Source organism: Schistocerca cancellata, chromosome 3, assembly GCF_023864275.1.
Source record: "Schistocerca cancellata isolate TAMUIC-IGC-003103 chromosome 3, iqSchCanc2.1, whole genome shotgun sequence".
In the NCBI taxonomy this organism is placed as follows: Eukaryota; Metazoa; Arthropoda; class Insecta; order Orthoptera; family Acrididae; genus Schistocerca; species Schistocerca cancellata.
The window spans coordinates 691,643,676-691,656,797 of record NC_064628.1 but is presented as its reverse complement, the minus strand read 5'-3'; the positions used below and the strand labels follow the sequence as shown (position 1 = coordinate 691,656,797).

The following is a 13,122-nucleotide window of genomic DNA, read 5'->3' as shown; positions in this document are numbered from 1 at the left end:
CTCTGACGGTGCTCCCGCAATAAACGCGTCACGTCACAGGACGTTATTTGCTAGCTGTTGCTGTTGCTGAGCGACTGCTCGGTTAGTGAATGATTTAAAATGGTAGGGCAATCAGATAATGTTACAACATTCGTCATGTGTTACCTGTAACATTGTCTTACCTGAGAGTTCCATCTTTAGCCGGAGAATGGCATATGCGTTCTGCAAACATGAGTTAACGGACAAATCATCAAAGTGGATCTTTCACTTGCACCAGTATATCCACAGACTCTCAGAATGAGAATCCACAGAGTATGAAGCTCAACCAACTTTCAACTGTTTCTTGCATTCTTCTTGACATACCAGTAGCAACGAATTTCAAAATCGACCAGGTGCTGCGAGGTTTCTCGAGACTGTCTGCTGGAATCAAATTGTTACTGGCCTTCCATGTTCTGCGCATTTGATGACTGTTACCCCTCCCATCAAAAGTGCCTAAGGCTACTCCGCGTATGATACTAAGGATGCTAAAAACAAAAAACTAAATCTTCTTGGCAGTTACGCTGCATTATGTGCCTCTTCACATTGCTTCCTCACAATAGGAACTTTGACCCATCTGCTGAAATCTGCCTCAGGATTTTTAGGTGTCTCTGCTTAGCTGAACAGCTGAACGTTGATTGTGAACAAGAAGTCTGAACAACGTGATGCAGCCTAACAACCTAGAATGTATTACCTCGAATGACAACAACCGAGCGAGTTGCCGCAATGGTCAGCGTATTGGACTCGCATTCGGGAGGAATGGCTCTGAGCACTATGGGACTTAACATCTGAGGTCATCAGTCCCCTAGAACTTAGAACTACTTAAACCTAACTAACCTAAGGACATCACACACATCCATGCCCGAGGCAGGATTCGAACCTGCGACCGTAGCGGTCGCGCTGTTCCAGACTGAAGCGCCTAGAATCGCTCGGCCACTCCGGCCGGCATCCGGAATGACGACGGTCCAAATCCCTGTCCGGCCATGAAGATTTAGGTTTTCCCTGAGTTCTCTGAATCGTTCGAGGTAATTGCTGGGATGGTTCCCTTGAAAGGGCATTGCCAATTTCCATCCCCATTCTTCCCTAATCTGAGCTTGCGCTTTGTCTCTAATGACATCGTTGTTTACGGGCATTAACGTCTAATCTTCTTCGCTTTTTCTCCATTGAGGACGGTTATGAAAACCTACAGACGTACAAAAAATGCTCTTCTATCTGAGACTCTGAGAGGGTAAATCATAAACTGTTCAATTGCATATTTAGACCTACTCATTCTTCTGCTGTTGCTCAAGAGTTTAATCAAATATTTTTATCAAGAGTTTTGAGTTTTTCCTGCTATCTTTTCTCTACCTCATAATCAGTTATCAAAAGGACACGTTTCTGAGGAAAAAATGGTTAATAGTTTTTCATCGCAATTTGTCTCTAGAATTGACAGCCGCATCTTTGAAGAAAACTGACTGCATCATTCCGCCACGTCTAGTAGGTTCAGAGAAATTCAGACGGCTAATTTCAGCCACTAAAACGCTCCAACTCAGGCAGGCCTTCGATATCGGTAGCCGAGGAGAGCCGCAGTGCGGAAATACGTGTCCTGATAGTGAACATGCCTCATTTGTTTTTCAGTGTACTATCATTTTGGGCGAGTACATATTGTCTAACGTTCTTCCAGTCCATATATTCCATCAATTGAGGAATTCGGCCTGTCTACATCTACAGTTTACATTATATTCGCCGGCCGGAGTGGGCATGCGGTTCTAGGCGCTAAGGTCTGGAACCGAGCGACCGCTACGGTCGCAGGTTCGAATCCTGCCTCGGGCATGCATGTGTGTGATGTCCTTAGGTTAGTTAGGTTTAATTAGTTCTAAGTTCTAGGCGACTGATGACCTCAGAAGTTAAGTCGCATAGTGCTCAGAGCCATTTGAACCATTATATTCGAAAACAATATTATAGTGGACCGATTTATTCTTTGTGGGTTGCACATTCTTTGGCAGTGGAGCAAATTTCGCGTTGTACCTGCTCGTAAGACGCTCCAGAGGTCGACCACATCATGCACTGTACAATGTCGGTTATATTTCCATGTGGCACACAAGCCTACTTCAAAGTTATTGCCTCTTTACTTGCTACCAGTGTCAAACCCGTCACCTTCGTTCTGCAACCCTCTCTAATTCGATGCACCATAACTGCATCACTAGCACATTTTATATTTCCATTGAATCGTAACCTGTCTTTTACTCCAAATATTAACCCGTGAAATTTACCATCTGTTGCTTCTCGGTATTGGCTTTTAACTAACCATAAACCACAAAATTGTTTTTGTTGATTATTCTTTTGCATTATTTTCTGTTTACTTTTTTTTACAGTCCTAGAGTATTTCATAAACAACGTGTTCCGTATGAATTTTTATTGTATTTATTTACTTGACAATTGTGATCTTCACATCCTATTCCGCCCTCACCATGATGTGCGTCAATGCATATTTTACAATGTTAAGAGGACATCATTCTCATATTCAGTCATGTTTCACGTCATATGCAAACAATAAAGAAGATTCCTCGCCGTCTGCAAAGGAGGAGGCCTTAGCACTACTAAAGACGAGAAATTTATGTCAGCCATGCATTCAGGCATAACTCCAATCAACGTATTACATACACATTACTTACTATCATGATTCCTAGCGAAATGAAAGTAAATACTACAAGTTTTTTACTACTACGCGTGCACCATATGACGTCTAAAGCTTTGTGGTCGCACTTGATACTATTCGTCAAAGATCGAATCTTATACCTATGCATATGACGTGAAATACACTGCTGGCCATTAAAATTGCTACACCACGAAGATGACGTGCTACAGACGCGAAATTTAACCGACAGGAAGAAGATGCTGTGATATGCAAGGATTCGAATCTGCGACCGTGACAGTCGCGCGGTCCCAGACTGAAGCGACGAGAACCGCTCATCCACAGCGGCAGCCACCAGTATTGCTGTTCCCTGTTTTGATCACAGCCGAGGTAGATTCTTCCCACACATCGGTCAGGGGCTTGAAGATGGCGCAGTAAAACGCTAGAATTGGTTGCCAAATAAAATAAGGTTGTAAATTTGACGACTGAAAGGTTTCAATTTGACATCCTCTAACGAAAAACAGAATCCCACAACCATCTCTAGAAATATGGACATACAGAGAAAATGACTGCATTGTTTTCCGCGTCCCCCGTCACGCTTTAATATCCTCCATTATTAGTACTAGCCTGCGAGTGCTTATTGCAGTTTGATGCCGAACACAGGAAGTAGTCGCATTAATGTGTGCTTTTCAGAGCAGTCACACAAGGGTGGCGCAGGTGGCGACACCTACAACGTGCTGACGCGAGGAAAGTTTCCAACCGATTTCTCATACACAAACAGCAGTTGACCGGCGTTGCCTGGTGAAACGTTGTTCTGATGCCTCGTGTAAGGAGGAGAAATGCGTACCATCACGTTTCCGACTTTGATAAAGGTCGGATTGTAGCCTATCGCGATTGCGGTTTATCGTATCGGGATATTGCTGTTAGCGTTGGTCGAGATCCAATGGCTGTTAGCAGTATACGGAATCGGTGGGTTCAAGAGGGTAATATGGAACGCCATGCTGGATCCCAACGGCCTCGTATCACTAGCAGTCGAGATGACAGGCATCTTATCCGCATGGCTGTAACGGATCGTGCAGCCACGTCTCGATCCCTGAGTCAACAGATGGGGACGTTTGCAAGACAACAACCATCTGCACGAACAGTTCGACGACGTTTGCAGCAGCATGGACTATCAGCTCGGAGACCATGGCTGCGGTTACCATTGACGCTGCATCACAAACAGGAGCGCCTGCAATGATGTACTCAACGACGAACCTGGGTGCACGAAAGGCAAAACGTCATTTTTTCGGATGAATCCAGGTACTTTTTACAGCATCGTGATGGTCGCATCCATATTTGCCGAAATCGTGGTGAACGCACATTGGAAGCGTGTATTCGTCATCGCCATACCGGCGTATCACCCGGCGTGATGGTATCGGGTGCCATTGGTTACACGTCTCGGTCACCTCTTGTTCGCATTGACAGCACTTTGAACATTGGACGTTACATTTCAGATGTGTTACGACCCGTGGCTCTACCCTTCATTCGATCCCTGGGAAATCCTACATTTCAGCAGGATAATGCACGGCCGCATGTTGCAGGTCCTGTACGGGCTTTCTGGACACAGAAGATGTTCGACTGCTGACCTGGCCAGCACATTTTCCATATCTCTCACCAATTGAAAACGTCTGGTCAATGGTGGCCGAGCAAGTGGCTCGTCACAATACGCCAGTCACTACTCAGGATGAACTGTGGTATCGTCTTGAAGCTGCATGGACAGCTGTACCTGTACACGCCATCCAATCTCTGTTTGACTCAATGCCCAGACGTATCAAGGCCGTTATTACGACCAGAGGTGGTTGTTCTCGGTACTGATTTCTTAGGATCTATGCACCCAAACTGCGTGAAAATGTAATCACATGTCAGTTCTAGTATAATATATTTGTCCAATGAATACCCGTTTATCATCTGCATTCCTTCTTGGTGTAGCAATTTTAATGGCCAGTAGTGTATGTATACTGACAACTACCATTAATCGACCACCTGCCAATAGCCCGAATAACTACCTCTTGCAGTGCGGGTTGCTGCGAGACGTTCAGGAAGGGAGCGAGGTTCTCGAAGGTACCCACGAGGATGGGGAGCCATGCTGATTGCAGTGCCGTGGACAACTGCCCTAGATTTCTCGCCTGAGGATCATTGCAGCGAAAGGCCCGATCGGGGTGGGGCCACAGATTCTCGACTGGGTATAAGTCCGGGGAGTTTGGTGGCCAGGGGAGTACGGTAAACCCATCATGGTGCTCTTCGAATCACACACGTGCATTGCGAGCTGTGTGACACGTTGCAAACTGCATGTAACGGTGGGCGTGGTCTCCAAGGACAGATACATACCTGTTTTGATCGACTGTACCTTCCAGAATATCGAGATCACCCAGGAAATGCCACTAAAACATTCCCCAGACCATAACGCTCCCTCCTCCTGCCTGGTCCCTTCCAAAGATTGTTGCAGGGCCCTTGTAAGCCAATGTCCGATGGAGCATAAAAGATCATTCGTCTGAAAAGGTCGCCTGTCGCCACTCACTGGAAGTTCAGTAGCGGCACTGGCGTGCAAATTCCCGCCGTCTTCGCAGATGAACAGCAGTCAGCATGGGTGCATGAACCAGGTGCCTACTGTGGGGACCATATGCAGCAACATTCGCTGAACGGTCGTTGAGGAGACACTGCCAGTAGCCCCCTTAGTCCATGCAGGCTGTCAGTTGCTCAACAGTGCACTACAGTTGCCTCGGTGCCGGTTTTGGATAGCGCCATTTTCTCATGCACGGTATACTTTAACCATGGCGGCGCGGGAACAGTTTACAAACTTAGCAATTTCTGAAATGCTTATACTCTTCGCTTGAAAGCCAATGACCATACCGTCTAAGACGTCAGATAAATCGCTGTTTCCACATCAGAACAATGACTGGTGCCTACTGAGTCGGCAGGTGATGGTTGAAATGATAACTGTAGCAAATATCTACTGATACCAGTATTGCTAAAAAATGGTTCAAATGGCTCTGAGCACTATGGGACTTAACATCTGAGGTCATCAGTCCTCTAGAACTTAGAACTACACTACTGGCCATTAAAATTGCTACACCAAGAAGAAATGCACATGATAAACGGTTATTCATTGGCCAGATATATTATACTAGCACTGACATGTGATTACATTTTCACGCAATATGGGTGCATAGACCCTGAGAAATCAGTACCCAGAACAAACACCTCTGGCCCTAATAACGGCCTTGATACGCCTGGGCATTGAGTCAAACAGAGCTTGGATAGCGTTTACAGGTACAGCTGCCCATGCAGCTTCAACACGATACCACAGTTCACCAAGAGTAGTGACGCGTATTGTGACGAGCCAGTTGCTCAGCCACCATTGACCAGAGGTTTTCAGTTGGTGAGAGATCTGGACAATGTGCCAACCAGGGCAGCAGTCGAATATTTTCTGTGTCCAGAAAGGCCCGTACAGGACCTGCAACATGCGGTCGTGCATTATCCTGCTGAAATGTAGGGTTTCGCAGAGATCGAATGAAGGGTAGAGCCACTGGTCGCAACACATCTGAAATGTAACGCCCACTGTTCAAAGTACCGTCAATGCAAACAAGAGGTGAACGAGACGTGTAACCAATGGCACCCCATACCATCAAGCCGGGTGATACGACAGTATGGCGATGACGAATACACGCTTCCAATGTGCTTTCACCGCGATGTCGCCAAACACGGATGCGACCATCATGATGCTGTAAACAGAACCTGGATTCATCCGACATTTTGCCATTCGTGCACTCAGGTTCGCCGTTGAGTTCACCATCGAAGGTGCTCCTGTCTGTGATGCAGCGTCAAGGGTAACCGCAGCCATGGTCTCCGAGCTGATAGTCCATGCTGCTGCAAACGTAGTCGAACTGTTCGTTTAGATGTTTGTTGTGTTGCAAACGTCTCCATCTGTTGACTCAGGGATCGAGACGTGGCTGCACGATCCGTTACAGCCACGCGGAAAAGATGCCTGTCATCTCGACTGCTAGTGATACGAGGTCGTTGGGATCCAGCACGGCGTTCCGTATTACCCTACTGAACCCACCGATTCCATATTCTGCTAACAGTCATTGGATCTCGACCAACGCCAGCAGCAATGTCGCGATACCATAAACCGCAATCGCGATAGGCTACAATCCGACCTTTATCAAAGTCGGAAACGTGATGGTACACATTTCTCCTCCTTACACGAGGCATCACAACAACGTTTCTCCAGGCAACGCCTGTCAACTGCTGTTTGTCTATGAGAAATCGGTCGTAAACTTTCCTCGCGTCAGCACGTTGTAGGTGTCGCCACCGGTGCCAACCTTGTGTGAATGTTCTGAAAAGATAATCATTTGCATATCATCTCAACATCTTCCTGTCGGTCAAATTTCGCGTCTGTAGCACGTCACCTTCCTGGTGTAGCAATTTTAATGGCCAGTAGTGTACTTAAACCCAACTAACCTAAGAACATCACACACATCCATGCCCGAGGCAGGACTCGAACCTGCGACCGTAGCGGTCGCGTGGTCCCAGACTCAAGCGCCGAGAACCGCTCGGTCACAGCAGCCGGCACCAGTATTGCTGTTCCTCGTTTTGATCACAACCCAGGTAGATTCTTCCTACGCGTCGGTCAAGGGTCTGAAGATGGCGTAGTAAAACGGTGGTTGCTAAATAAAATAAGGTTGGGAATTTGACGGCTGAAAGGTTTTGAATTGATCTTCTCTGTCGAACAACAGAGTCTCACAACCATCACTATAATGGTGGAAATACAGAGAAATGACTGCATTGTTTTCCGCGTCCCCCGTCACACTTTATATATCCTCCATTATTAGTGCTAGCCTGCGAGTGCTTATTGCAGTTTGATGCCGAACACAGGAGGTAGCCGCATTAATGTGATCAGACTTTACATACGGTTGGAAGTACTCATACGGCTCTCCTCTAGCGCCGTACATACACTTTGTGGCGATACGTTTTAATTCGCTTGGTCCGGACCAACACTTCATAAGAATGAAATGATATTAACTACAGGACACACTATACATACGATTCTGTCTTAGCTGCCAACGACACGAATGTTCCACAAGCCTCAGGTGGCTATCTACACTACTTACATGACAACTTAGCGATCTACGTACTAGCAGTGACTCACGATTATTTCGTTTTGCTTCAGGAGGGCGACGACTGGGACAATGACGAGGCCAGTACAGGCGGCCCGCCGTTCATCACGCCGCCTCCTCCGCCAGCACCAGTGGGTGAGTACTCCAGCATGGCGAGACTGAATATGGGGCTCCATTTTAAACGAGCAGCAATTACACACGGTGGTATTCCCTCCCTCAGAAGAGGCTACCGTTTACAGCAGATGCCAAGGGCATGACAGCCATGCTCAACGCTTGTCCGCCGCTCGTGGTCTCGCGGTAGCGTTCTCGCTTCCCGAGCACGGGGTCCCGGGTTCGATTCCCGGCGGGGTCAGGGATTTTCACCTGCCTCGAGATGACTGTGTGTTTGTGTTGTCCTCATCATTTCATCATCATCCAGGAAAGTGGCGAAATTGGACTAAGCAAAGATTGGATAATTGTACGGGCGCTGATAACCACGCAGTTGAGCGCCCCACAAACCAAACACAAACCAAACATCATGCTCAACGCAATTCCAGCCAGACCAGTGTGTACTAAGCGGCTTGGCGCGTACGCTACATGGGCCAGCCCAATTGGCATGCCAAGCTGTGGAATTGTGCACAATCTTGCGCTCCAGCCCGGCCGCCTTCAGGCGCCTTGCCATCCCCCCATTACCCCAGCCCAACCAGTTGCAACCTAAGCTTTTACTCGCCAGGCCAGCCTGCCGCCTACGTTGCACGCGATTCCACATCCGTCAGCGAAGCCTAGGACACTAGCTGACAAAAAAACATGAAGCATCCAGATGGGGAGGGGGGGGAGGACATTAAATGAAACTTCATAGGTTGAGTGAGTTGTTGTTTGTTTTTGCTGTAGTCTTCAGTCCGAAGACTGGTTCGATGCAGATCTATATGCTAGTCTACCCTGTGCAAGCCCCTTCATCTCCAAATAACTACACCAACATACATCCTTATGAATTTGCTTACTGTATTCATCTCTTTGTCTCTCTCTACAATTTTTACTCTCCATATTTATCTCCAGTACTAAACTGGTGACCCCTTGATGTCAGAATGTGTCCTATCAACCGGTCCCTTCTTCTAGTCAGTTTGTGCCACAAATTTCTTTTCTCTCCAGTTCTAACCGTCTAACCTTCCGTATTCTTCTGTAGCACCACATTTCGACAGCTTCTATTCTCTTCTTGTCTAAACTATTTATCGGCCACGTTTCACTTCCATACATGGCTACACTCCATACAAATACTTTCAGAAACGACATCCTGACACTTAAATCTATACTCGATGTTAACAAATTTCTCTTCTTCAGAAACTCTTTCCTTGCCATTGCCAGTCTACATTTTATATCCTCTCTACTTCGACCATCATCAGTTATATTGCTCCCCAAATAGCAAAACTCCTTTACTACTTTAAGTGTTTCATTTCCTAATCTAATTCATTCAGCATCACCCGACTTAATTCGACTACATTCCATTATCCTCGTTTTGCTTTTGTTGATGTTCATCTTATATCTTCCTTTCAAGACACTGTCCATTCCGTTCAACTGCTCTTCCAAGTCCTTTGCTGTCTCTGACAGAATTACAATGTCATCGGCGAACCTCAGAGTTTTTGTTTCTTCTCCATGGATTTTAATACCTACTCCGAATTTTTCTTTTGTTTCCTTTACTGCTGCTCAATATACAGATTGAATAACATCGGGGATAGGCTACAACCCTTTCTCACTCCCTGCCTCCCTTTCATGCCCCTCGACTCTTATAACTGCCATCTGGTTTCTGTACAAATTGTAAATAGCCTTTAGCTCCCTGTATTTTACCCCTGCCACCTTCAGAATTTGAAAGAGAGTATTCCAGTCAACATTGTCGAAAGCTTTCTCTAAGTCTACAAATGCTAGAAACGTAGGTTTGCCTTTCCTTAATCTAGCTTCTAAGATAAGTCGTAGGGTCAGTATTGCCTCACGTGTTCCAACATTTCTATGGAATCGAAACTGATCTTCCCCGAGGTCGGCTTCTACTAGTTTTTCCGTTCGTATGTAAATAATTCGTGTTAGTATTTTGCATCCGTGACTTATTAAACTGATTGTTCGGTAATTTTCACATCTGTCAACACCGGCTTTCTTTGGGCCTGTCTCATACATCTTGCTCACCAGATTGTAGAGTTTTGTCAAGTCTGGCTCTCACAAGACCGTCAGTAGTTGCAATGGAATGTTGTCTACTTCCGGGGCCTTGTTTCGACTCAGGTCTTTCAGTGCTCTGTCAAACTCTTCACGCAGTATCGTGTCTCCCATATCATCTTCATCTACATCCTCTTCCATTTCCACAATATTGACCTCAAGTACATCGCCCTTGTATAGACCCTCTATACAGGGTGTTACAAAAAGGTAGGGCCAAACTTTCAGGAAACATTCCTCACACACAAAGAAAGAAAATATGTTATGTGGACATGTGTGCGGAAACGCTTACTTTCCATTTTAGAGCTCATTTTATTACTTCTCTTCAAATCATTGAATGGAAACACACAGCAACAGAATGTACCAGCGTGACTTCAAACACTTTGTTACAGGAAATGTTCAAAATATCCTCCGTTAGCGAGGATGCATGCATCCACCCTCCGTTGCATGGTATCCCTGATGCGCTGATGCAGCCCTGGAGAATGGCGTATTGTATCACAGCCGTTCACAATACGAGCACGAAGAGTCTCTACATTTGGTAACGGGGTTGCGTAGACAAGAGCTTTCAAATGCCCCCATAAATGAAAGTCAAGAGAGTTGAGGTCAGGAGAGCGTGGAGGCCATGGAATTGGTCCGCCTCTACCAATCCATCGGTCACCGAATCTGTTGTTGAGAAGCGTACGAACACTTCGACTGAAATGTGCAGGAGCTCCATCGTGCATGAACCACATGTGTCGTACTTGTAAAGGCACATGTTCCAGCAGCACAGGTAGAGTATCCCGTATGAAATCATGATAACGTGCTCCATTGAGCGTAGGTGGAAGGACATGGGGCCCAATCAAGACGTCACCAACAATTCCTGCCCAAACGTTCACAGAAAATCTCTGTTGATGACGTGATTGCACAATTGCGTGCGGATTCTCGTCAGCCCACACATGCTGATTGTGAAAATTTACAATTTGATCACGTTGGAATGAAGCCTCATCCGTAAAGAGAACATTTGCACTGAAATGAGGATTGACACATTGTTGGATGAACCATTCGCAGAAGTGTACCCGTGGAGGCCAATCAGATGCTGATAGTGCCTGCACACGCTGTACATGGTACGGAAACAACTGGTTCTCCCGTAGCACTCTCCATACAGTGACGTGGTCAACGTTACCTTGTACAGCAGCAACTTCTCTGACGTTGACATTAGGGTTATCGTCAACTGCACGAAGAATTGCCTCGTCCATTGCAGGTGTCCTCGTCGTTCTAGGTCTTCCCCAGTCGCGAGTCATAGGCTGGAATGTTCCGTCCTCCCTAAGACGCCGATCAATTGCTTCGAACGTCTTCCTGTCGGGACACCTTCGTTTGGAAATCTGTCTCGATACAAACGTACCGCGCCACGGCTATTGCCCCGTGCTAATTAATCCATACATCAAATGGGCATCTGCCAACTCCGCATTTGTAAACATTGCAATGACTGCAAAACCACGTTCGTGATGAACACTAACCTGTTGATGCTACGTACTGATGTGCCTGATGCTAGTACTGTAGAGCAATGAGTCGCATGTCAACACAAGCACCGAAGTCAACATTACCTTCCTTCAATTGGGCCAACTGGCGGTGAATCGAGGAAGTACAGTACATACTGACGAAACTAAAATAAGCTCTAACATGGAAATTAAGTGTTTCCGGACATATGTCCACATTACATCTTTTCTTTATTTGTGTGTGAGGAATGTTTCCTGAAAGTTTGGCCATACCTTTTTGTAACACCCTGTAATTCGTAGGAAATTTATGCTCTTTATTTTCATAAATAGTTAACTTTGCCGAAAATTGTCATTTCTGAATTGTAGTCGTAAAACCCAAAGAAGTCCCACTTTACTTGTTTTTTTCATTTTTGATCGGTTTCTGAAATTGTGGTGGGATTTTGAAAATTCGTATTCATTAGCACTCTCGAAAACATAAAAAGTTTGTCAAAAACTTCTGCAAAACAATCCACTAAGAATCGCCAGTTGACTGGACGAGCCTCAAAGCCAAGGTCACCGTCTGTGCCGAACTGCAGCAGCTGCTGCGGACACCGCCAGAGACAGTGCCGTGTGAGGCTCTGTGTCGCCATATACAGAGCTTTAGTAGGTTCCAATAGGCAACGCCTCTGGCAAGTCACGCCAGTGTTGTGTCTACCTTGACTGACGTTCATCCTCCAGTTTACCACACGTTTCGGGCTCTGCTTATCAGACCTCGGATTTCTGACTGATTACACTACGGACAGGTTGATGTGCTCTGGCGTTTGATCTCTGGCTGTGGGCACAGACTCTGATGTGGTTTTGTATACACACTGTCCGTCCAAAAAGTTCCGGCACTGGTTTTATTCCTGGCATATAAGCGATGTCAGCACAGCATCTACGATGGCAGCTTGAACTAATAACTGCAAACTACAGATGTTCATTCGACCAGTTAGTTGTAAGCAGGCAGTGTTAATCTGTGGAGGTGCGACCTACTGTGCCAGTATTGTGTCACGAATCGCAATGGAGCAACGAACTGAACATTTATAAGTCAAGTGTTCGAGACACTCATCAGAATGTTTTCAAGAATGTAAAAATGTGTGCAAAGTTTGTGTCCTACACCTGGCTCCTGAACATAAGCAACAAGGCGTAGGCATCTGTTGAGTCTTTATTGAAATGAAAAACGCGGACAGACCTTTTCTGAAAAAAAGGCATCAAGAGTTACGGGACTTGGTGTTACAATACGAACTTACCACTAAACGATAAAAATGCAGAATGGTTCTCTGATGTTCACCAAGTTCGAAGAAGGTGCGACTGTGTTTTGCGATTTGAACAATATCTCAGAGAAGGAGTTTTTCCTGACAGTTTCACATGGTTATATTAACGTTCTGTGCGTTGTTCTCGGGCGGAGTGAGACTTTATACACACATCAAAAAATGTTTTGCATCACTCCGGTACTCAGAACTCCTGAAGACAGACGTTGGCTGTGGATATTCTGTCACAGACAACAGTCCCTTTGATTGTTCAGAGATGTCACTAAACTCGCCCAAAGTTATAAACAACCATGCATGAGCAGCGCCTATTAGACGGAGGGGGTCAGACAGCCGATCAGTTACGCTCATTTCACCAGGAAGAAGGTACACTGCTTGCGTTGTCTGTAGTTCAACCA

The 13,122-nt window shown here is 46.0% G+C and overlaps 1 protein-coding gene across 1 annotated transcript in view; it reads left to right on the top strand.

The window, feature by feature from the left end:
- The window catches only part of LOC126176514 (collagen alpha-1(IX) chain-like), a 341,330-nt gene that overhangs the window by 175,595 nt on the left and 152,613 nt on the right, over window positions 1-13,122 (top strand). Inside the window, exon 6 of the mRNA XM_049923671.1 lies at window positions 7,842-7,923. Within this exon, the coding sequence (XP_049779628.1) occupies window positions 7,842-7,923 (82 nt within the window). The remainder of the gene's footprint in view (window positions 1-7,841; window positions 7,924-13,122) is intronic.